Source organism: Macaca thibetana, chromosome 19 (genome assembly GCF_024542745.1).
Source record: "Macaca thibetana thibetana isolate TM-01 chromosome 19, ASM2454274v1, whole genome shotgun sequence".
NCBI classification, from domain to species: domain Eukaryota; kingdom Metazoa; phylum Chordata; class Mammalia; order Primates; family Cercopithecidae; genus Macaca; species Macaca thibetana.
In genome coordinates, this window is record NC_065596.1 from 25,525,772 (window position 1) to 25,549,870 (window position 24,099).

Genomic DNA, 24,099 nt, shown 5'->3' on the forward strand with positions numbered 1-24,099 from the left:
TTAGTAGAGACAGGGTTTCACCATGTTGGCCAGGCTGGTCTGGAACTCCTGACCTCAGGTGATCCGCCTGCCTAATCGCCTGCCTCAGCCTCCCAAAGTGCTGGGATTACAGATGTGAGCCATCGCGGCTGGTCAAATTTTACTTTATTTTTAATAAATTTTTTAGAGATGGAGCCTCATTATGTTGCCCAGGCTGGTCTTGAACTCCCGGGCTCACGTAATCCTCCCACCTCGGCCACCCAAAATGCTGGGATTACAAGCATAAGCCACCGCTCCCGGCCTCCAAATCCCACCTCTTGAAGACGCACGTGCCAGATCCTCCAGCCCCCGCCCGCTTTGGAGACACTGGTACCTGCAGGCCCCTCCCCGGTTCTCTAGGGCCCGCCCTCTCCTTTCACTCTGGGCGAGGCGGTGCCTACCCCGGCCGCACCGGTCCCTCCCGGCATACGCGAGGCTCCCATGGCTGTGGCGGTGGCCCCGTGGGGGCGACAGTGGGAAGAGGCCCGCGCCCTGGGCCGGGCAGTGAGGATGCTGCAGCGCCTAGAAGAGCAATGCTGCGACCCTCGGCTGTCCCTCAGCCCCCCTTCGCTGCGGGACCTGCTGCCCCGCACAGCGCAGCTGCTTCGAGAGGTGGCCCGTGCTCAGCGGGCGGCCGGCAGAGGCGGCCCCGGGGGTCCCGGCGGCTCCAGGGACTTTCTCCTCGTCTACCTGGCCAATCTGGAGGCCAAGAGCAGGCAGCTGGGCGCGCTGCTGCCGCCCCGGGGCCGAAGGAGTGCCAACGACGAGCTCTTCCGGGCGGGCTCCAGTCTCAGGTGAGCCTTCGCCCCAGAACAAAGTCCTCAGGGGTGAAGCCCAGGTCTTGCTCCCAGCCCCCTCCTCCCTCAGACCCAGGAATCCAGGCCCCCAGCCCCTCCTTCCTCAGACCTAGTAACTCAGGCCCCATCCTCTCCTCCCTCAGACCCAGGAGCCAGGCCCCCAGCAGCTCCTCCCTCAGACCCAGGAGTCCAGGCCCCCAGCCCATCCTCCCTCAGACTCAGGGATCCAGGCCCCCAGCCCCTCCTCCCTCAGACCCAGGGGTCCAGACCCAGCCCCTCCTTCCTACTGGAACCTGGAAAATGGGCCACCCAGTTTTCTCCTTCCTTGGGCGCCCACGCTCTCAGCCCCATTTTGCCTTTTCCTCGGTCACCCAGCAGCCCGATTCTGGTTCCCACTATCCCACTATCTCAGAATTTGGGGACCCTATGGGGCTTCCTACGTTGAGGATAAAATAAAAGTTAGCTATTACTATTATTATCTGATTCAAAGTTCTCTAGATGTGTGCACATTGTGATCAGAACTTGGCCTGGTCTGGCTAGGTACAGTGGCTCACACCTGTAATCCCAGCTCTTTGGGAGGCCCAGCTGGGAGGATCAGGCCTCAGAATGTGGAGACCCCATGGGCTCCTAGGCTGAGGAGAGGTAGATGGACACACCCAAAGAGACTGATCATTAGGTCCCCGTCACGGTTTCTGCCTGGACTACCCACTTGGTCTTTAGTTCCTGAGGAATTAGTTCCTGAGGAATTAGTTCCTCCGAGACCTGCCTGGAGGCCACCTCTCTGCTGCACTGCACAGGGAAGGAACCTCAGAGTGACAGGGCAGACGAGGTTTGGGGCCCAGAGCCCAGAACAAGGTCTAGTTCAGTGACTCATGCCACTTCTTTATATCAAATATTTTGTAGTGTCTCTATTTTTTTGGTTTTTGGGACACGAGGTCTTGCTCTGTGACCCAGGCGCCACTGCAGTGGCACCATCATGGCTCACTGCAGCCTCAAACTCGTGGGCTCAAGTGATCCTCCCACCTCTGCCTCCCATGGAGCCGGGACCACAGGTGTGCACCACCATGCCAGGCTAATTTTATTTTTTGGTAGAGAGGAGGTCTTGCTATGTTGTCTAGGCTGGTCTCAAACTCCTGGCCTTATGCGATCTTCCCACCTCAGCCTCCCGCAATGCTGAGATTACAGGCGAGAGCCACCATGTCCAGCCAAGTGCTTCCTTAATTCATCCTGAAATGATATGCAGAGGTTTAACAACATACCCACCTATAGTTTTTTAATCACTATAATGCCCAAATTATAAGAGAGTGATAAAAGGAATTTTTTCATAAATATTATCTATGTTTTAAATGAAAATGCCGAGGCACAATCATTCTTGGAAGGCAGAGTTGACTAGTCAGACACTCGTACCTGTAGGTAGAACCACCATCATACAGAATCAAATAGTCTTCCCTTAATATATAGGAAAGCTGGATTTCTGCAAAAGTCAGCATAATTTTTTTTTTTTTTTTAGACATGGTCTCACTCTGTTGCCCAGGCTGGAGTGCAGTGATTTTGACTCACTGCAGCCCCCGCCTCCCGGGTTCAAGTGATTCTCCTGCCTCAGCCTCCCGAGTAGCTAGGATTACAGGCACCCACCACCACGCAGTGATAGTTTTTGTAGTTTTTATTACAGACAGGGTTTCACCATGTTGGCCAGGCTATTCTCAAACTCCTGACCTCAAGTGATCCACCCACCTCAGTCTGCCAAAGTGCTGGGATTACAAGCATGAGCCACTACATCTGGCCAAATCTAATAAACGGCATATATATAGTTTTTACTTTTTTTTTTTTTTTTTTGAGACACAGTCTTGCTGTGTCACCCAGGCTGGAGTGCAGTGGCACGATCTCAGCTCACTGCCACCTCCACCTCCTGGGTTCCAGCAATTCTCCTGCCTCAGCCTCTTGAGTAGCTGGGATTACAGATGGATGCCACCATGCCAGGCTAGTTTTTGTATTTTCAGTAGAGACAGGGTTTTACCATGTTGGCCAGGCTAGTCATGAACTCCTGACTTCAAGTGACCCACCCACCTCGGCCTCCCAAAGTGCTGGGATTACAGGCGTGAGCCACCGCGCCCAGCAGGAATGGACTCTTACCTTACACTGATGAGACAGAGTCCAGAGCCTTGTCCCTGCAGGTGTTCCCCATGACGGGAGGAAGAGGGTGTCAGTGGGAGCCTCGAGGATAGCCAGAGTCCTTGCCCATCCCCACAGGCGACAGCTGGCCAAGCTGGCCATCATCTTCAGCCACATGCACGCAGAGCTGCACGCACTCTTCCCCGGGGGGAAGTACTGTGGACACGTGTACCAGCTCACCAAGGCCCCAGCCCACATCTTCTGGAGGGAGCGTTGTGGAGCTCGGTGAGTAAGCCTTTGTCCTCAGGGACCCTCAGCTCCCAGAGCCCCATCCCACCCTGGCCCAGGGACCCAGGAGTCCAGGCCCACAGCTGCTTCCCTCCTGCAGAGCGTCCCATCATAGGCTCCGAGAGGCCTCAGCGGTGTCTCCCCCACCCCTCTCCCACCCAGGTGCGTGCTGCCCTGGGCTGAGTTTGAGTCCCTCCTGGGCACCTGCCACCCCGTGGAACCAGGCTGCACAGCCCTGGCCTTGCGCACCACCATCGACCTCACCTGCAGCGGGCACGTGTCCATCTTCGAGTTCGACGTCTTCACCAGGCTCTTCCAGGTCAGGGAAGGCCAAGGCTGGGAGCCAGACTTGGGTCCAGGAGGAAGAAGAGGGCTGAAACCTGAATTCCTGGGTCTGAGGGAGGAGGGGCTGGGGGCCTGGACTCCAGGGTCTGAGGGAGGAGGGGCTGGGGCCTGGACTCCAGGGTCTGAGGGAGGAGGGGCTGGGGCCTGGACTCCAGGGTCTGAGGGAGGAGGGGCTGGGGCCTGGACTCCAGGGTCTGAGGGAGGAGGGGCTGGGGCCTGGACTCCAGGGTCTGTGGGAGGAGGGGCTGGGGCCTGGACTCCTGGGTCTGAGGGAGGAGGGGGCTGGAGGCCTGGACTCTTGGGTCTGAGGAAGGAGGAAGCTAGGGTCCCAAACTCTTGAGTCCTGGAGAAAAAAGAGCTTGGGGTCTTATAAAAGGGATATGCCTGAGGCTCACCATGGGTGTGAAGGAGGTGGCTGGATTCTCGGGCCCCTGGGGACTACTTAGGGATGTGACTGCTTTCCTGGTCTCTCTCTGATCCAAACTCTGCCCCACTCCAGCCATGGCCAACACTCCTCAAGAATTGGCAGCTCCTGGCAGTCAACCACCCAGGCTACATGGCCTTCCTCACCTATGATGAGGTCCAAGAGCGTCTGCAGGCCTGCAGGGACAAGCCAGGAAGGTAAAGGGTCCAGGGCTTGGAGGAACAAGGCTGCAGGGCTCAGGGATCTGGGCTCTGGGCTGGTGCATGGTGGAGCCCAGATGTCCTTCCAAGAGTGGGAACAGAGGTACCCGGGACCCCAGAGAGTTGATAACTCAGAGGCAGGACACTGAGTGCCCCTCCCAGCCTTCTCTGGAGACCTCCTGTACTGTCCCATAATCCTGCAGCTAAGGGATAGTGCCCGCAAGGAGCCCAAAGACCCTGCTTCAGGGTAACGTCCATTTCTGGTAGGTCAGAGCCATGTTGCACCATCTGTTCAATATTTGGAGGGTGACTTTCCCACCTATTGGCATAGGAGACTGAAAAACAAGATGTGTGAGTCCTTAAATTATTTCAAGCCAGGAGTTTTGAGCTCTTGGGTACCCCCCCCCCCCCCCCCCGCCCCCGACAATTCTCAGAGGGCTGAGAATTGAGCTGTCTAGAATACCAAGAGAATAGGAGGTCAGGTTTGTGAGTCTCTGCAGGGCTGAGGTGCAGGAGTAGGAAGGTGAGTGCATTAGCATTCTTCCAGTTACACTTCAAACTGATTTAAGGGAAAAGAAAAAGGAAATAATAAATTCCTATAATTGAAAAGGCCAGGCCTGGCACAGTGGCTCACACCTGTAATCCCAGCACTTTGGGATGCCGAGGCGGGCAAATCACTTGAGGTCAGGAGTTCAAGACCAGCCTGGCCAACATGGTGAAACCCCATCTCTACTAAAAATACAAAAATTAGGCCTGTCACAGTGGCTCACGCCTGTAATCCCAGCACTTTGGGAGGCCGAGGAGGGTGGATCACCTGAGGTCAAGAGTTTGAGACCAGCCTGGCCAACATGGCGAAACCTCGTCTCTACTAAAAATACAAAAAAAATTAGCCAGGCGTGCACCTGTAATCCCAGCTACTCAGGAGGCTGAGGCAGGAGAATTGCTTGAACCCGGGAGGCAGAGGTTACAGTGAGCCAAGATCATGCCGTTGCACTCCAGCCTGGGCAATAAGAGCGAGATTCTGTCTCAAAAAAAAAAAAAAAAAATACAGTCGGGCGTGGTGACTCATGTCTGTAATTCCAGCACTTTGGGAGGCCAAAGCAGGCAGATCACGAGGTCAGGAGATCAAGACCATACCGGCTAACAGGGTGAAACCTTGTCTCTACTAAAAAAACAAAACGAATTAGCCAGGCGTGGTGGCGGGTGCCTGTAGTCCCAGCTACTCGGGAGGCTGAGGCAGGAGAATGGCATGAACCCGGAAGGCAGAGCTTGCAGTGAGCCAAGATTGCACCACTGCGCTCCAGCCTGGGTAACAGAACAAGACTCTGTCTCAAAAAAAAAAAAAAAAAATACAAAAATTAGTGTGGCATGGTGATGTGTGCCTATAGTCCCATTTACTTGGGAGGTTGAGGCACAAGAATCACTTGAACTCGAAAGGCAGAGGTTGCAGTGAGCCAGGATCCTGCCACTGCACTCCAGCCGGGCAACAGAGCAAGATTCTGTCTCAAAAAAAAAAAAAAAAAAAAAAAAAGGAAGGAAAGAAAAGAAGGCCAGGGTGTGGGTTTCAGGCATGGCTAGATCCAGGTGCTCAATGGCTACTGTCAGGAATCAGTTCCTGTTCATCCCCTTTCTCTGCTTTCCTCTGTTTGCTTCATTCTCAAACATGGTTTCTCCTCATGGTGGCAAATGACTTCTAGAAGTCCCAGCTGTGTACCCTACCTTCTTAGCAACCTCTGTAAGAAAGGGGGCACCTTGCTCTGACACTTCCAGCAAGTCCCAGAACAGACTCCCATCACTGTAGTCAGGGGTCCTGAAATGCACTGATTGGTCAGCCCAGCCTTGTTTAAACTCCAGTGAAGCAGGGAGAGATCTCCAAATACAAACAGGGCTGTTTTTATCATAAAAGAGCCAAGCAGGCAAAAACAGCAGATATCACCTATAGAGGCAGGCAGGGATCTAGCACATGCCGTTGCCTAAAGAATGGGAAACTGGGGGTGAGGACTTAGACACCTGGATTCCCAACAGGGCGGGGGACTAGGAGTTCGCAAAAGGGACTGCGGTAACCACTCCCTCACCCCATCCTACCTACCTCTCCCTCCAGCTACATCTTCCGGCCCAGCTGTACTCGCCTGGGGCAGTGGGCCATCGGCTACGTGAGCTCAGATGGCAGCATCCTGCAGACCATCCCTGCCAACAAACCCCTGTCCCAGGTGCTCCTGGAGGGACAGAAGGATGGCTTGTGAGTCTCTATTCTGGTAGGAGGAGGGTGTCAGCAAAATCTGATTAGAAAGATCTTGCATGTTGAGCACTGCCAGTAGCCACCACGTTTGAGGTTGCAACCATTCACATAGCGGACATCTCAAATCTTGCAGTACTACAAGGTTCCAGCAGGTGGCAGTCAAAGGTCTTGAGGAAGGGGCGCCTCTGAGGTTGGCACAAAGTGGCCATAAATAGGGCCCAGCCACAGCTCTGAGAAGTGTGTGGGGCGTTGGCCACAACCGCAGGGGCTCCATTCCTTGGAACGGAGCTCAAGAGCGTTTGATTCTATTTTCTTTCTCTTTTATTTTAGTTAATTTTTAAAAAATGAGATGGGGTTTCGCCATGTTGCCCAGGCTGGTCTCGAACTCCTGGGCTCAAGCGATCTGCCCGCCTCGGCCTCCCAAAGTGTTGAAATGACAGGTATGAGCCACCGTGCCCAGCCAGCTTTTGCTTCTAGATATCAGATCCTGCTCTAGAATCTAGACTGATGGTGCAGAAACAGAACTGGAGAACTTGCTAGACTGGTGGTTTTCTTTTTTTTTTTTTTTTTTGAGATGGAGTCTCGCTCTGTCACCTGGGCTGGAGTGCAATGGCGTGATCTCGGCTCACTGCAACCTCCACCTCCCGGGTTCAAGCAATTCTCCTGCCTCAGCCTCCTGAGTAACTGGAATTACAGGCACGCACCACCACGCCTGGCTAGTTTTTTTGTTTGTTTGTTTTGTTTTGTATTTTCAGTAGAGACAGGGTTTCACCATGTTGGTCAGGCTGGTCTCGAACTCCTGACCTCGTGATCTACCCACCTCGGCCCCCCCAAAGTGCTGAGATTACAGGCATGAGCCACCACGCCTGGCCCTAATTTTTGGATATTTAGTGGAGATGGAGTTTCGCCATGTTGGCCAGGCTGGTCTCAAACTCCTGACCTCCAGTGATCCTCCCTCCTCGGACTGCCAAAGTGCTGAGATTACAAGTGTGAGCCACCATGCCCGGCCAAGAAGGCAGGTTTCTTTTCAGAGTTTCACCTTCGGCCAGAAATTTCTTATCAGTCATATCTATATGGCTACTGACATACAAGAGAGGAGATAGGAAGGTAGGTAGATAGCTAGCTAGCTAGCTAGATAGATATGCTGTTGATTATTTGCAGTAATTATTAATTTTTTAATATATAATTTTTTCTAACGTTTTTGGTGGGGGCACGGTGGTTCACACCTGTAATCCCAGCACTTTGGGAGGCCAAGGTGGGCGGATCACCTAAGGTGACCAGGTGATCACCTCAGACCAGCCTGGTCAACATGGCAAAACCCCATCTCTACTAAAAATTTTTTTAAAAATTAGCTGGGCACTGTGGCGGGCACCTGTAATCCTAACTACTCTGGAGGCTGAGATAGAATTGCTTGAACCTGGCAGGTTGGCAGGTGGAGGTTTCAGTGAGCTGAGATCACGCCGCTGCACTCCAGCCTGGGTGACAGAGCGAGACTCCATCTGAAAAAACAAAACAAACAAACAAAGAAAACATTTTTATTGTATTTTTGGTAGAGATGGGGGGGGGGTCTCACCATGTTGCCTAGGCTGGTCTCGAACTCCTGAACTCAAGCAATCTGCCCACCTCAGCCTCCCACAGTGCTCAGATTACAGGTGTGAGCCACACGCCTGGCCAATTTGCAGTAATTATCTTCTATAAAATCACCACACACCCTGAATTATTGAATAACAACCCGTTGCTCCCAGGGGAAATACATTCCTGGATCCTGAGTAACTAGGACTACAGGTGCACGCCACCACGCCCGGCTGGGTCCCCACATTTTTGTCAATCAATCACAACATAGTAAACTTTATGTATGTTTTTGTTTAAAGACACTTTATTCAAGGCCCGGCGCGGTGGCTCACGCCTGTAATCCCAACACTTTGGGAGGCCGAGGCGGGCAGATCATGAGGTCAGGAGATCGAGACCATCCTGCCTAACATGGTGAAACCCAGTCTCTACTAAAAATACAAAAAAAAAAAAAAAAATTAGCTGGGCGTGGTGGTGGGCACCTGTAGTCCCAGCTACTCAGGAGGCTGAGGCAGAAGAATGGCATGAACCTGGGAGGCAGAGGTTGCAGTGAGCTGAGATCACACCACTGCACTCCAGCCTGGGCAACAGAGTGAGACTCCGTCTCAAAAAAAAAAAAAAAAAAAAGGACACTTTATTCAGTACCTATCATTGGTTCATTAACATTGAACTTACAACCAACAGCACTATGACTTGTGTCTCAAGGAAGCTTATACAATACACACGCTTTCTCCATAAGACACATCACAACCTTCTTTCACTTAGGAACAAGAGACAACACTTCAGCTACTCTTGGGGACCATTTAAAGCAGAAAAATCAGAGGCCGGGCACGGTGGCTCACGCCTGTAATCCCAGCACTTTGGGAGACAGAGGCAGGCAGATCACTTGAGGTCAGGAGTTCAAGACCAGCCTGGCCAACATGGCGAAACCCCATCTCTACAAAAAAAAAAAAACTCCGTCTCTAGCCAGGTGTGGTGCTGTGCGCTTACAATCCCAGCTACTCGGGAGGCTGAGACAGCAGAATCGCTTGAACCCGGGAGGCTGAGGCTGCAGAGAGCCGAGATCGTGCCTCTGCATTCCAGCTTGGGTGACAGAGATTCCATCTCAAAAACATAAAAATAAAGTCAATCATAGAAGTCCCTTCTTATTGAGTGTTTTTGCACAGAGGAGAATGCTGCATATATATATATATATATATATATATTTAATTTAAAAAATTTATTCACGCTGGGCTCAGTGACTCACGCCTATAATCCTGGCACTTTGGGGAGGCTGAGGCAGGCGGATCACCTGAGGTCAGGAGTTCAAGACCAGCCTGGCCAACATGGTGAAACCCTGTCTCTACTAAAAATACAAAAAGTAGCCAGGCGTGGTGACAGGTGCCTGTAATTCCAGCTACTTGGGAGGCTGAGGCAAGAGAATCGCTTGAACCTGGGAGGTGGAGGTTGCAGTGAGCTGAGATCGAGCCATTGCACTCCAGCCTGGGGGACAAGAGTGAGACTTCATCTCAAAAAAAAAAAAAAAAAAAAAAATTTCTCCAGGCATGGTGGCTCATGCCTGAAATCCTAGAACTTTGGGAGGCTGAGGTAGGAGGATCACTGGAGTCCAAGAGTTTGAGACCAACCTGGACAACATAGTGAGCCCCCTTGTGAATAAAAAGAAAAAAAGAAAAAAAATTAGATAGAGACAAGATATCACTATGGTGTCCAGGCTGGTCTCAAACTGCTGGGCTCAAGTGACCCTCCCTCCTCGGCCTCCTAAAGTGCTGGGGTTACAGGTGTAAACCACTGCACCTGGCCAGTGCTGCATGTTTTGTTTGGTGTTTTTTTTTTTTGTGACAGGTTCTCACTGTCACCCAGGCTGGAGTGCAGTGACATGACCACAGCTCACTGCTGCAGCCTCGACCTCCCAGGCTCAGGTGATCCTCCCACTTCAGCCTCTCCTGAGTAGCTGAGACCACAGGCACATGCCACCCATGCCCAGCTAATATTTTTAATTTTTTTTTTTTTTAGACATAGGGTCTTTCTGTGTTGCCTAGGCTGGTCTCGAACCCCCGGGCTCAAGCAATCCTCCTGCCTCAGCCTCTCAAAGTGCTGGGATTCAGGCATGAGCCACTGCTCCCAGCCAGGGCTGCATGTTTTATAAGCACTGTCTTTCTTTTTTATTTATTTATTTATTTTTTTAAGTTTTTTTTTGAGACAGAGTCTTGCTGTGTTGCCCCAGGCTAGAGTGCAGTGGTGTGGTATTCATTCACTACAATCTCTGCCTCCTGGGTTCATGAAATTCTCCTGCCTCAGCCTCCCAAGTAGCTGTGGTTACAGACACGCACCTCCATGCCTGGCTAATTATTATTTTATTTGTTTATTTATTTATTTTGCTATTTTTAGTAGAAACGGGGTTTCACCATGTTGACCAGGCTGGTCTCAAACTCCTGGCCTCAAATGATCCGCCTGCCTCGGCCTCCCAAAGTGCTGGGATTACAGGTGTGAGCCACTGCGCCCTACCAGCACTGTCTTATTTAATACGCATCACAAATCTTTGCCTCAGGCATGATCACGTCCATGTTACAGAAGAGGAAACTGAGGCCAGAAAAGTAGAGTGGCCCCAGCCAGGTCATACAGTGTGTTAGTGGGACAGCCACTGTGGGGCCCAGGTCAGGGATCCTGCACTGCTCCACATGACAGGCCAGGCAGGGCCACTAGCCTCAAGGACTCATGACCCGCTGTGGGTCTGAGGGTTCAGTATTTCATGTGGTATACATGTGGGAATAATTGGAGTAGTGTTGAGGCATGCCAGATAGGCTGAGGAAATGATGCAGTGGGAGACCCAGGGAGTCCAGAGCTTGCTTCTCCGGTGTCCTGGAGCCCAGTGCTGAGATCTCGCCTACGACCCTGGTTCTGAGTCTCTCTGGTCCTTGCTGTGTGACCTTGGGTAGGTGCCTTTCCCACCCTGAGCCTTGGGTCACTGTCTGTGAGGGAAGCAGTGGTACAGGTGTTCTCAGAGGATCTTTCCCATCCTGATATTCTCAGATTCTAGGATTTGGTCACTTTCATGATCTGTGACGCTAAAATCTGTTACACTTGGGCATGGAGGAGAAGGATGAGGTTCTAGAAGAGCTAAGCCAGAGATTTTTCTTTTTTCTTTCTTTTTTTTTTTTTTTGAAACAGAGTCTCACTCTGTCGCCCAGGCTACAGTGCAATGGCACGATCTCGGCTCACTGCAACGTGTGCCTCCTGGGTTCTAGCAATTCTCCTGACTCAGCCTCTGAGTAGCTAGGATTACAGGCATGCACCACCACGCCCGGCTAATTTTTATATTTTCAGTAGAGACGGGGTTCCATCACGTTGGCCAAGCTGGTCTTGAACTCCCGACCTCAGGTGATCCACCCACCTCGGCCTCCCAAAGTGTTGGGATTACAGGCGTGAGCCACCGTGCCCGCCCTAAGCCAGAAATTTTCATCCCGTTTTCTGGTTCTTATTCTATTTCATCCTTGTTTCTGGAGCTTGAGTCACTGAGGTTTCGTGTGCCCTACCTTGGGAGTCTGAGGGGACATAGCCCTGCCCTGGGGTATCTGAGAAGATGCAGTCCCAATTAGAGGAGGGCAGAGGGAAAATAACCCCAGGCCAGCAATGGATTGGGGACAGATCCTCATCTCAGGGAGATATGGGCCCTGTAGGGGATAAAGGTCCTTATTCATCTGGGGGTGGGACATACTAGATGGCACCCCCGTCCCCCTCTCTTCCCTTCCCCCAGCTACCTCTACCCAGATGGAAAGAACCACAACCCAGACCTGACTGAGCTCGACCAGGCAGAAGCCCAGCAGCGCATCCACGTATCAGAGGTGAGACCCGTGCCTGCACCCGCAGTCCCGTTCCCTGACCCTGCCACCCCCACGTTGCCTTGGCTCAGAGGCCTGGGGTTGGAGTGTTGGCTTGGTGGCTGCGTGACCTTGGGTAAATCACTTGACCTCTCTGAGGCTCAGTTATTCTTCCAGAGAATACGGCTCCTCCTGCCTCTTTCCCAGGGGTGATCACGGGGATTATATAAGGAACTGATGCTGCTGAGATCATCAGGACAGCTAATGCATTTGGGCATTTGCCAGCGATGGCCCTGTGCCAGCTCCTAATCTTCACAGCCACCCCCCGAGTGAGAGAAAAACAACAATAATAAATACATAATTTATATTTTATTTATTTTTATTTTTAGAGACAGGATCTCTTCGGTCACCCAGGCTGGAGTGCAGTGGTGCGATCATGGCTCACTGCAGCTTCGACCTCCTGGCTCAAGCGATCCTCCCACCTCAGCCTCCCGAGCAACCGGGAGTACAGGTGTGAGCCACTGCACCCAGCTAATTTTTTTATTTCTCTGTAGAGATGGGGTTTCGCCATGTTGCCCAAGCTGGTTTTGAACTCCTGGGCTCCAACGATCCTCCCACCTCCACCTCCCAAAGTGCTGGGATTATAGGCATGAGCCACTGTACCTGGCCCTACATTTTTTTAGTATAAATATATCCCTTGCAATATTTGGGACATCTTTATACTTCAAACTGTATTCACTGTTTACATGAAATTCAAATTTAGAGGCCAGGTGCCACCGCGCCCGTAATCCCAGCACTTTGGTAGGCTGAGGCGGGCAGATCACCTGAGGTCAGGAGTTCAAGACCAGCCTGGCCAACATAGTGAAACCCATCTCTACCAAAAATACAAAAATTAGCTGGGTGTGGTGGCTCACACCTGTAGTCCCAGCTGAGGCACTTGAGTTGGGAGGCTGAAGCACAAGAATCACTTGAACCCAGGAGGCGGAGGTTGCAGTGAGCCGAGATCACACCACTGCACTCCAGCCTGGGCAACAGAGTGAGGCTTGGTCTCAAGAAAAAAAAAAGAAATTCAAATTTAGGTTAGGTGCGGTGGTTCATGCCTGTAATCCCAGTATTTTGGGAGGCTGAGGCTGGTGGATCACTTGAGCTCAGGAGTTCAAGATGAACCTGGGCAACATGACGAAACCCCATCTCTACAAAAAATGCAAAAAATTAGCCCACCTACTTTGGAGGCTGAGGTGGGAGGATCACTTGAGCCTGGGAGTTGGAGGTTGCAGTAGGCCAAGATCGCGACCCTGCACTTCAACCTGGGTAACAGAGTGGTGCCCCGTCTCGCCAAAAAAAAAGAAAAGAAAAAAAAGAATGAAATTCAAATTTAGCAGCATCCAGTACTTTTATTTGCTAAATCTGGCACCACTGGGTGTAGACAACTGGGGAGAAGAAATCTCATAACAAGGAGTGAAGATATGGCCGGGCAAGGTGGCTCCCACCTGTAATTCCAACACTTTGGGAGGCCAAGGCAAGCAGATCACTTGAGGTCAGGAGTTCGAGACTAGCCTAGCCAACATGGTGAAACCCCATCTCTACTAAAAATACAAAAATTAGCCACGTATGGTGGCTCATGCCTGTAGTCCCAGCTACTCAGGAGGCTGAGGCACAAGAATCGCTTGAACCTGGAGGCAAAGGTTGCAGTGAGCCAAGATCACGCCACTGCACTCCAGCCTGGGCAACAGAGCAAGACTCCATCTCAAAAAAAAAAAAAACAAATAAAAATAAATAAATAAATTTTAAAAACACACACAAAAAATGAGTGAAGACATGTAGGAGGCCGTTGGACATGCCAACCTTGGACTTAGGAGAGGGTTCAGATCTGGCACAGAAGTTTGGTTTATATTTTTTTACATAGAAACAGGGTCATGCTATGCTTCCCAGGCTGGTCCAGAACTCCTGGGCTTGGCCGCCAGAAATGCTGAGATTACAGGCATGAGCCACAGCGCCAAGACAGAGGTTTGGGATTTTCTTTATTTATTTCTTTCTTTTTTTGAGAGAGTTTTGCTCTTGTTGCCCAGGCTGGAGTGCAATGGCGCAATCTCAGCTCACTGCAACTTCCATCTCCCAAGTTCAAGCAATTCTCCTGCCTCAGCCTCCCGAGTAGCTGGGACTACAGGCATGCGCCACCATGCCCCGGCTAATTTTTGTATTTTTAGTAGAGACAGGGTTTCAACATAGTTGACGAGATTGGTCTCGAACTCCTGACCTCAGGTGATCCTCCCGCCTCGGCCTCCAAAGTGCTGGGATTACAGGCGTTAGCCACCACAACCAGCTGAGGTTTGGGATTTTCTTCCTGTGGCCCAAGGGGTGTCCTCATGGCTGACGCATGCCCCTCACTGTCTTCTCTATCCTCTCACCTGCCAGGAGCAGCTGCAGCTCTACTGGGCCATGGACTCCACATTTGAGCTCTGCAAGATCTGTGCTGAGAGCAACAAGGATGTGAAGATCGAGCCGTGCGGGCACCTGCTCTGCAGCCGCTGCCTGGCTACCTGGCAGGTGGGTCTGACCCCTGTGCCGCCTTCCTGGCTGGTCTCCCTCTCTCTACAGGGAAAGCCCCAAGAGGATCTCCTCTATGCCTCATTGATCATATGGGGAAACCGAAGTCCAGAGAGGGCAGAGAGCTGCTGGCGACCACTCAGGAGGCCGGCTGTCTTTCCCCGGGCCTCTGGTTCCACCCCACTCTGCACATGCTGCCTCAGTTTCTCCCTCTCCGGCAATGTTATCGGTGGAAAGCTCTCCTTCCTTCCCTGCCTGGGTGATGCCCCGCTAGTGGCTTCACCTCTCTGAGCCTTAGCCTCGTCCCCTGGAGGACAGGGCTGAGAAAAGTGACTTCCCAAGGGCCACAATGAGGCTGGGCACAGTGGCTCACGTCTGTAATCCCAGCACTTTGGGAGGTCGGGGTGGGTGGATCACTTGAGGTCAGGAGTTTGAGACCAGCCTGGTCAACATGGTGAAACCCCGTGTCTACTAAAAAAAAAAAAAAAAAAATGCAAAAATTAGATGGGTGTGGTGGTGGGTGCCTATAATCCCAGCTGCTCAGGAGGCTAGACATGAGAATCACTTGAACCCGGGAGACAGATGTTGCAGTGAGCAGAGATCGCACCACTGCACTCCTGCCTAGGTGACAGAGCTAGACTCCTTTTAAAAAAAAAAAAAAGGGCCACAGTGAGGATCTGAGCCTGGAAAGGCCTGGCCCAGAAGCTGCAGCCAAGGCTCCATGGGGATCCCTGGCCTGTGTGCCCCCTCCTGACCTTGACTCTGGTTCCGTTCCTCTCTCACCTTCCCTCCCAGCGTTTCCCTCCACATTCCCCTGCTCTCCACGACTCCTCTTCTCTCCTTCTGTCTCCCTTCCTCTGTCTTCCCCACATCAATCTTTTGGGCAGGGAACTCCTCGCTGGCCCAAGGGACAGGATGGAGAGCAGGGGGGCACTGACCCTTTCCCTCCCGACCTCCCCCAGCACTCGGACAGCCAGACCTGCCCCTTCTGCCGCTGCAAGATCAAGGGCTGGGAGGCCGTGAGTATCTACGAGTTCCATGGTCAGGCTACTGCTGAGGACTCAGAGGACGGCAGTGACCAGGAAGGCAGAGAGTTGGAGCTGGAGCAGGTGAGCGGGGCCAGCCGGGAGCTGGAATCCACATTCTTGAGGCCTGAGGGAGGAGGGACTGGAGCCTGGACTCCTGGGTCTGAGGGAGGAGGGACTGGAGCCTGGACTCCTGGGTTTGAGGGAGGAAGGGCAGGGTCTGGACTCCTGGGTCTGAGGGAGGAAGGGCAGGGTCCGGACTCCTGAGTCTGAGGGAGGAGGGGCTAGGGGCCTGGACTCCTGGGTCTGAGGGTGGAAGGGCAGGGTCTGGACTCCTGGGTCTGAGGGTGGAAGGGCTGGAGCCTGGACTCCTGGGTCTGAGGGAGGAAGGGCGAGGTCTGAACTCCTGGGTCTGAGGAAGGAAGGGCAGGGTCTGGACTTCTGGGTCTGTGGGCGGAAGGGCTGGGTCTGGACTCCTAGGCCTGAGGGAGGAAGGCTGGGTCCTGGACTCCTGGGTCTGAGGGAGGAGGGGCTGGGGGTCTGAGGGAGGAGGGGCTGGGTCCTGGACTCCTGGGTGTGAGGGAGGAGAGACTGGGGGCCTGGACTCCTGGGTCTGAGGGAGGAGGGTTTGGAGCCTGTACTCCTGAGTCTAAGGGAGGAGGGCTGGGGGTCCTGGACTCCTGGGTCTGAGGGAGGAAGGGCTGGGCCTGGACTCCTGGGTCTGAGGGAGGAAGGGCTGGGGTCTGGACTCCTGGGTCTGAGGGAGGAGAGACTGGGGGTCTGGACTCCTGGGTCTGAGGGAGGAGAGACTGGGGGACTGGACTCCGGGGTCTGAGGGAGGAGAGACTGGGGGACTGGACTCCTGGGTCTGAGGGAGGAGAGACTGGGGGACTGGACTCCTGGGTCTGAGGGAGGAGAGACTGGGGGTCTGGACTCCTGGGTCTGAGGGAGGAGAGACTGGGGGACTGGACTCCGGGGTCTGAGGGAGGAGAGACTGGGGGACTGGACTCCTGGGTCTGAGGGAGGAGAGACTGGGGGACTGGACTCCTGGGTCTGAGGGAGGAGAGACTGGGGGTCTGGACTCCTGGGTCTGAGGGAGGAGAGACTGGGGGACTGGACTCCTGGGTCTGAGGGAGGAGGGGTTGGAGCCTGTACTCCTGAGTCTAATGGAGGAGGACTGCGGGTCCTGCACTCCTGGGTCTGAGGGAGGAAGAGCTCAGGGACGGCACTCTTGGGTTCTAGAAGAGGAGGGTGCTGATAACAAGATTCTCAGGTCCTAGGGAACTGGTCTTTTGCTTCCCCAAGGGCTGGGGCTGTGGCTTTCCTTGACTGTAACCCTCCTAAGTGTTGGTACATTGTCTTGGTCTCCGTTATATCCTGAGTCTAGAACAGTGCCTGAATGCTGGGGCTCAGGCGGGAGAACATGGAAGTGAGAAGAAAATGGCAGCTCACAAGTCCACTCTCCTTCCTCTGTCCCCTCCAGGCGCCCGTTTTGGCTCCTCAGTTGCCCCCACGGCCAGATCTGCCCCCCAGGAAACCCAGAAATGCCCAGCCAAAGGTGGTGAGTCAGGCACTGGTCTGAGGTTGGGGGCCGGGGTCTCATTCACCTCCAGGGTCCCTGGTTCACCTGCCTACTCAGGGGTGCCAGGGAAGGGATTCATCCTTGGCACCCATTTCCAAGGTACCCATCCCCGCTGTGACCTCATCCCTTGTTTTCTTCCTGGCTCATTCCCCCTCAAGGACTTTCTTTCTTTCTTTCTTTTTTTGAGACAGAATCTTGCTCTGTCGCCCAGGCTGGAGTGCAGTGGTGCAATCTTGGCTCACTGCAACCTCCGCCTCCCGGGTTCAAGCAATTCTTCTGCCTCAGTCTCCTGAGTAGCTGGTATTACAGGCGCCCGCCACCATGCCCCACTAATTTTTGTATTTTTAGTAAAGACAGAATTTCACCATGTTGATCAGGCTGGTCTCGAACTCCTGACCTCGTGATCTGTCCCCTTCGGCCTCCCAAAGTGCTGGGATTACAGGAGTAAGCCACTGTGCCCGGCCTCAAGGACTTTCCTGCTCTCCTTCCAGCATCCCAGATGTGTCCTACCTCAGGGCCTTTTCACAAGCTGTTCCCTTGGCCTGCACCGCCTTTCCTGAGGCTCGCCTTCCCATCCCTTCTCAGGGAGGCCTTCCCTGACCACTCTGTTCAAGATAGTACCTCTAGCTGGGGTGGTGGCTCATGCCTGCAATCCCAATACTTCTTTTTTTTTTTTTGAGTAAGAGTCTCGCCCCTGTAGCCCAGGCTGCAGTACAGTGGAATAATCTCAGCTCACTGCAACCTCTGCCTCCCAGGTTCAAGCAATGCTCCTGCCTCAGCCTCTTAAGTAGCTGGGAGTACAGGCACGTGCCACCATGCCCGGATAATTTTTGGATTTTTGGTAGAGACAAGGTTTTGCCATGTTGGCCAGGCTGGTCTTGAACTCCTGCCCTCAGTTGATCCACCCACCTTGGCCTCCCAAAGTGCTGGGATTACAGGCATGAGCCACCATGCCCGGCCTGCAATCCCAACACTTTGGGAGTCCAAGGCAGGAGGATGGTTTGAGCCCAGGCGTTTGAAACCAGCCTGGGCAACACTGTAAGACCCCAACACTACAAAAAAATTTAAAAATTAGCCCAAAGTGGTGGCGCACGCCCGTAGTCCCGGCTGCTCGGGAGGCTGAGGTGGGAGGGTCCCTTGATCCCAGGAGTTGGTAGCTCCAGTGAGGCATGATCACACCACTGCACTCCAGCCTGGGCAACAGAATGAGACCTTGTCTCTAAACCAGTAAAGAAAAAAAAGAGTCTGTAATCCCAGCCCTTAGGGAGGCAGAGGCAGGAGGAAAGCCTGAGCCCAGGATTTCGAGACCTTTCTGGGCAATATAGCGGGACCCCGTTCTCTAAAAAGAAAAAAAAAGGAAAGGGTGAAAATAGCACCGCTGTCCGTCTGGCCCCTGGTCTGCTGTATGTTCAAAGATCTTTCGCCACCCGGCAGAGCTTAGGGTTGGTTTTGTTGGCTTTTAGCACTGTCAGGTTGCAACCTTCCTGCAGGTCAGGCCTTTGTTGTCTTCTCCATCATATCTCCAGAGTCCAGAACAGTGCCTAGCACACACACACACATCATAGGTGCTCAATAAATAGATACCAAATGAATACACTGAAGTGAGTCTTCCCAACAGCACTATGAAGTCAAAAATGTTCCTCTCCCGGCCAGGTGTGGTGGCTCACGCCTGTAATCCCAGCACTTTGGGAGGCTGAGGCAGGTGGATCACTGAGTTCAGGAGTTGGAGACCAGCCTGACCAACATGGTGAAACCCCGTCTCTACTAAAAATACAAAAATTAGCTGGGCGTGGTGGTGCACGCCTGTAATCCCAGCTACTTGGAAGACTGTGGTAGGAGAATCGCTTGAACCCGGGAGCTAGAGGGTGCAGTGAGCCAAGATCGTGCCACTGCACTCCAGCCTGGATGACAGAGTGAGACCCTGTCTCAAAAAAACAAACAAACAAATGTTCTTCTCCCCATTTTCTGGAGGCAAAAAGTTCAGAAAGGTGACAGTACCTGCCCAAAACCACACAGCCTGAAAGAGGAGAAGCCAGTGTTGGAGTCTTTAAGGCCCCCAAACCATCTACTTTTTTGTTGTTGTTGTTTTCTTTGTTTGTTTTTCTTTTGAGATGGAGTTTCACTCTTGTTGCCCAGGCTGGAGTGAAATAGTATGATCTCGGCTCACTGCAACCTCTGCCTCTGGGGTTCAAGCGAATTCTCCTGCCTCAGCCTCCTGAGTAGCTGGGATTACAGGCATGTGCCACCACACCTGGCAAATTTTGTATTTTTTAGTAGAGATGGGGTTTCTCCATGTTGGTCAGGCTGGTCTCGAACTCTCAACCTCAGGTGATCCACCAGCCTCGGCTCCCCACAGTGCTGGGATTACAGGCGTGAGCCAACACGCCCGGCCTACTTATTTTTTAATGAGCCCTGTCCTGGCTTTCTTTTCTCCCCATGCCACCACCCCAGGGTTTTTGGGACCCTGGATTGCTGGGAGAAGCAGATCTGTTAGCATCTCTGGCTGAGTACACACAGGCTTCGATCAATACTGAGCTGTCTTCAAACAAACAGCTCAGGAAGTCCGGGAACATTATTCAACCACAGCAAACAAGAGAGCCAGCAGGAAGCGGGGGGTGGCGGTGAAACCAGCCAGGGAAGCTAAAAACAGATCCAACCTGCCGCCAAAAGCAAATGGAAACATTAGGAGGCACTCAGCCGGCTCCCTGAGGACAGTGATGGGGGACACAGCCAGGATGGCAGGCTGACAGGGACCTCGGGCCTGATGATGACACCTTTGCCTCGGCCGTACCCTCCGCCTTGCCCGCCCTTTCCTCCTCTCCCCAAACCCTGCCTGATTAAAATTCCAGTCCACTCCCACCTACTCTTTCATTCTTCAAAACATACCATGGAAGAGACGGCCTTGGGTTTGCTATTTCTCAGCAAGCCAACTGTCGTAACTTTTTTTTTTTTTTTTTTTTTTTTTTGAGCTCTGTTGCCCAGGCTGGAGTGCAGTGGCACAATCTTGGCTCATTGCAACCTCCGCCTCCCAGGTTCAAGCGATTCTCCTGGCTCAGCCTCCCGAGTAGCTGGGGTTACAGGTGCACGCCACCACGCCCTGCTAATTGTTGTATTTTTAGTAGAGATGGGGTTTCATCATGTTGGCCAGGCTGGTCTTGAACTCTTTATCTCCGGTTGTCTGCCCGCCTCGGCCTTCTAAAATGCTGGGATTACAGGCGTGGGCCCCGCCTGTCATAATTTTTGCTATGTGCCTGGCATTGCTTTTTTTTTTTTTTTTTTTTTTTTTTAAGATGGGGCCTCTGTCTAGCCAGGCGTGGTGGCGGGCACCTGTAATCCCAGCTAATCAGGAGGCTGAGGCAGGAAAGTCGCTTGAACCCAGGAGGCAGAGGTTGCAGTGAGCCGAGATAGTGCCATTGCACTCCAGCCTGGGTGACAGAGTGAGACTCTGTCTCAAAAAAAAAAAAAAAGAAAAGAAAAAAAATGGGGTCTCTGTTACCCAGGCTGGAGTGCAGTGGTGCAATCACAGCTCACTATAGCCTCAATCTCCTGGGCTGAAGTGATCCTCCCTCCTTAGCCCCCAGAGTAGCTGGGACTACAGGTGCATGTCTCCACACCCGGTTCATTTTAAAATTTTTTTGCAGAGGTGAGGGTGGGGCTGCTGTGGACACTGGATGTGATGGGACTTGGGACTGTGTCAGTGGTCAGTGTCACTGTGATTGTGATCTGTGTATGGTGCTGTGGCCCCTGGGGTTGCTCTCTGCACACTGCTGTTCTCCATCTGAGAAACCTACCTTTAGGGGACGACACTGCCATTGAGCTGGATCTCATCGCCCCACTGAACACTGGGGACCTCTCTGACCCTCGGTGTTTTCTTGGGGAAAATGGGGAGCAGCCTGACACAAGCCCCACGGGCTGGGTTTTTTTGTTTTGTTTTGTTTTAATTTTTTAATTTAATTAGAGACACAGTCTCACCGTGTTGCCCAAGTTGGTCTCTAACTCCTGGGCTCAAGTGATCCTCCCGTCTCGGCCTCCCAAAATGCTGGGATTACTGGCATTAGCCACTTCGTCTAGCCTCCCCATGAGTTTTGATGAAGCCAGTAAGCTCAGTCACCTGTAACCTGAGTCATATCCTCTCCCTCACCTCTCAGAAATCTCCACTGGCGGCCGGGCATGGTGGCTCACACCTGTAATCTCAGCACTTTGGGAGGCCGAGGTGGGCAAATCGCTTGAGGTCAGAAGTTCAGGACCAGCCTGGCCAACATGGTGAAACCCTGTCTCTACTAAAAAATACAAAAATTAGCCAGGCATGGTAGGAGGCACCCGTAATCCCACCTACTCGGGAGGCTGAGGTGGGAGAATTGCTTGAACTCAGGAGGCGGAAGTTGCAGTGAGCCGAGATCGTGCCACTGCACTCAAGCCTGGGTGACAGAGCAAAAACTTCCGTCTCAAAAAAAAAAAAAAAAAAAAAAAAAAAGGCCGGGCACGGTGGCTGACGCCTGTAATCCCAGCACTTTGGGAGGCCGAGGCGGGCGGATCATGAGGTCAGGAGGTCAGGAGATCGAGACCATCCTGGCTAACACGATGTAAAAATACATTTTGTGTATGTAAAAATCCAAAAAATTAGCTGGGTGTGGTGGAGGGCTCCTGTAGTCCCAGCTACTTGGGAGGCTGAAGCAGGAGAATGATGTGAACCTGGGAGGCGGAGCTTGCAGTGAGCTGAGATGGCGCCACTGCCCTCCAGCCTGGGCAACAGAGTGAGACTCCATCTAAAAAAAAAAAAAAAAGGCCGGGCGCGGTGGCTCAAGCCTGTAATCCCAGCACTTTGGGAGGCCAAGACGGGTGGATCACGAGGTCAGGAGATCGAGACCATCCTGCCTAACACGGTGAAACCCCGTCTCTACTAAAAAATACAAAAAAACTAGGCGGGCGAGGTGGCGGGCGCCTGTAGTCCCAGCTACTCGGGAGGCTGAGACAGGAGAATGGCGTAAACCCGGGAGGCGGAGCTTGCAGTGAGCTGAGATCCAGCCACTGCACTCCAGCCTGGGCGACAGAGCAAGACTCCGTCTCCAAAAAAAAAAAAAAAAAAAGTAAGAAAGAAAGAAATCCCCCACTGGCTTCTCAGGGTTCCAAGAACTCAAGCCAAAGTCCTTTCCACTGCCCAAAGACCTGGGGCTGGGGATCTAACCCTTCCCCACCTCTCTGATCTCCCCCACTCCACCTCCTTTCCAGCGACATTGGACCCTTGCTGCTCTTCTAACTTGCCAGCAAGCCCCCACCCACTTGAAGCCTCTGTCTGGATCCTTCCAGCACTCAGGCATCAGCTGGGTCATTCCCATCTCCAAGAGGCCTCCCCGGCATCTTCTCTCTCCCAGGCACTTTGAAGGAGACGGAACATGCTCTGAGACATTTCCTTTTTCAGGAGCTGATCAGTCACTGCAAGCCTCGGGCTCAGTAGAGCATCAGCTCCACCAGGACAGAGATTGTTTTCTGTCTTGTTCACGGCTGTCTTCTCAGAGCGAAAAACAAGGCCTTGGCCTGGCGCAGTGGGTCATGCCTGTAATCCCAGCACTTTGGGAGGCTGAGGCAGGAGGATGGTTTGAGCCCAGGAGGTCAAGGCTGCAGTGAGCTATGGTCATATCACTGCACTCCAGACTAGGCAACAGAGTGAGACCCTGTATTGCTTTGTTTTGCTTTGAGACAGAGTTTCACTCTTGTTGCCCAGGCTGGAGTGCAGTGGTGCAATCTTGGCTTATGGCAATCCCCACCTCTTGGGTTCAAACGATTCTCCTGCCTCAGCCTCCCAAGTAGCTGGAATTACAGAAATATGTCACCACGATTGGCTAATTTTGTATTTTTCATAGAGACAGGGTTTCACCATGTTGGCCAGCCTGGTCTCAAACTCCTGACCTCACATGATCCACCCACCTCAACCTCCCAAAGTGCTGGGATTACAAGTGTGAGCCACCATGCCTGGCCCCTGTTGTTTTGTTTTTTTTCTTTTTCTTTTTTTTTTTAAAGAAAAGGAAAGAGAGAGAGAGAAAGAGAGAGAGAAAGAAAAGAAAGAAAGGAAAGAAAGAGAAAGAAAGAAAGAAAGAAAGAAAGAAAGAAAGAAAGAAAGAAAGAAAGAAAGAAAGAAAGAAAGAAAGAAAGAAAGAGAAAGAAAGAAAGAAAAAGAAAGAGAAAGAAAAAGAAAGAAAGAAAAAGAAAGAAAGGGAGAGAGAAAAAAAGGGAGAGAGAGAGGGAGGGAGAGAAGGAGAAAGGAAAGAAATGGAGGGAAGGAAGGAAGGAACGAAGGAGAGAGAAAGAAAGAAAAGAAAAAAGGAAAGAAAAGAAAGAAAAGGACTGACCCACTGGAGAGGCTCGGGAACTGTCTGTGGGGCGCATGAGTGAGCAGAAGGGATGGACACATGGATGGACAGGCGGACAGACAAACTAAAACTTCTTCCTACACGAGTTAGAGGTGAGAGGGAAAAGGCAGCGTGGACTAGGGACAAGGCCAAAGGTCCTGTCAGACGGTGGCCGCCACCACTGTGTCACCCCTGTCCAGGGCCTGTGGAAGGACGTCCACCCAAGCTGCAGCCTAGCAGAGGCATTTCTTAATCTCCCCTCCCAGGCACTTCTGGCCCTCCCCAGACTTCAGGCCCCTCTTCTCTTGCCAAGAATTAAGGCTGTGGCTTCAACCGGGCAGGAAGCCACCTCCAGCCCCTAGGCCAGGGAGGGGGCCATGGAGTAAGTGGAAGGGACTGGAGGGTGGTCTGGGACTCCCAGGTCTAAGACAAAGGGGACAGGGAAGAGGAGCAGAGGGAAAGGTTGGATGCCGGGAATCAACCACCCTCTCAAAATCTCTCCATTGCAGAGACTCCTAAAGGGGAGCTCCCCTCCAGCTGCCCTGGGACCCCAGGACCCTGCCCCGGCCTGAAGGCCAGGTGAGTCCACTCCCTAACCCTCCCTGGCCCACTCCACCCCACTCCACCCTTCTCCACCTGGAGGTGACCTCATCTAACCCACCCCTCTCTCCACCTGCAGGGCACCGAGATGTGCTGCTAAAGGGCACCCCAAGGGCTGGAAGGGGGTTGTGAAACCGAAATAAACTGCCAAGCCTTGTCTGTCCTCCAGGGTGCGAAGGAAGAGTGCA

At 52.7% G+C, this 24,099-nt stretch overlaps 2 protein-coding genes across 6 annotated transcripts in view; both read left to right on the plus strand.

Annotated features, from left to right (window-relative positions):
• The first annotated feature begins 402 nt into the window (after window positions 1-402).
• Window positions 403-24,074, plus strand: CBLC (Cbl proto-oncogene C). The gene is made up of 11 exons (XM_050772222.1): window positions 403-812; window positions 3,066-3,212; window positions 3,378-3,534; window positions 4,060-4,181; window positions 6,286-6,423; window positions 11,747-11,834; window positions 14,226-14,357; window positions 15,320-15,466; window positions 16,866-16,943; window positions 23,821-23,890; window positions 23,991-24,074. Exons 1-10 carry the CDS (start codon window positions 460-462, stop codon window positions 23,881-23,883), a joined length of 1,425 nt encoding a protein of 474 aa, XP_050628179.1. The 5' UTR covers window positions 403-459; the 3' UTR covers window positions 23,884-23,890; window positions 23,991-24,074.
• Window positions 7,984-24,099, plus strand: part of APOE (apolipoprotein E) — a 125,782-nt gene continuing 109,666 nt past the window's right edge. Inside the window, exon 1 of one of the 5 annotated variants that reach the window (XM_050772147.1) lies at window positions 7,984-7,988. The gene's annotated coding sequence lies outside the window, so the exon portion shown is untranslated. Of the gene's footprint in view, window positions 7,989-15,283; window positions 15,289-16,975; window positions 16,980-19,575; window positions 19,581-19,684; window positions 19,689-24,099 lie in introns of those variants that run through there. The other 4 variants (XM_050772146.1, XM_050772153.1, XM_050772178.1 and 1 more) reach the window with 4 other exon arrangements.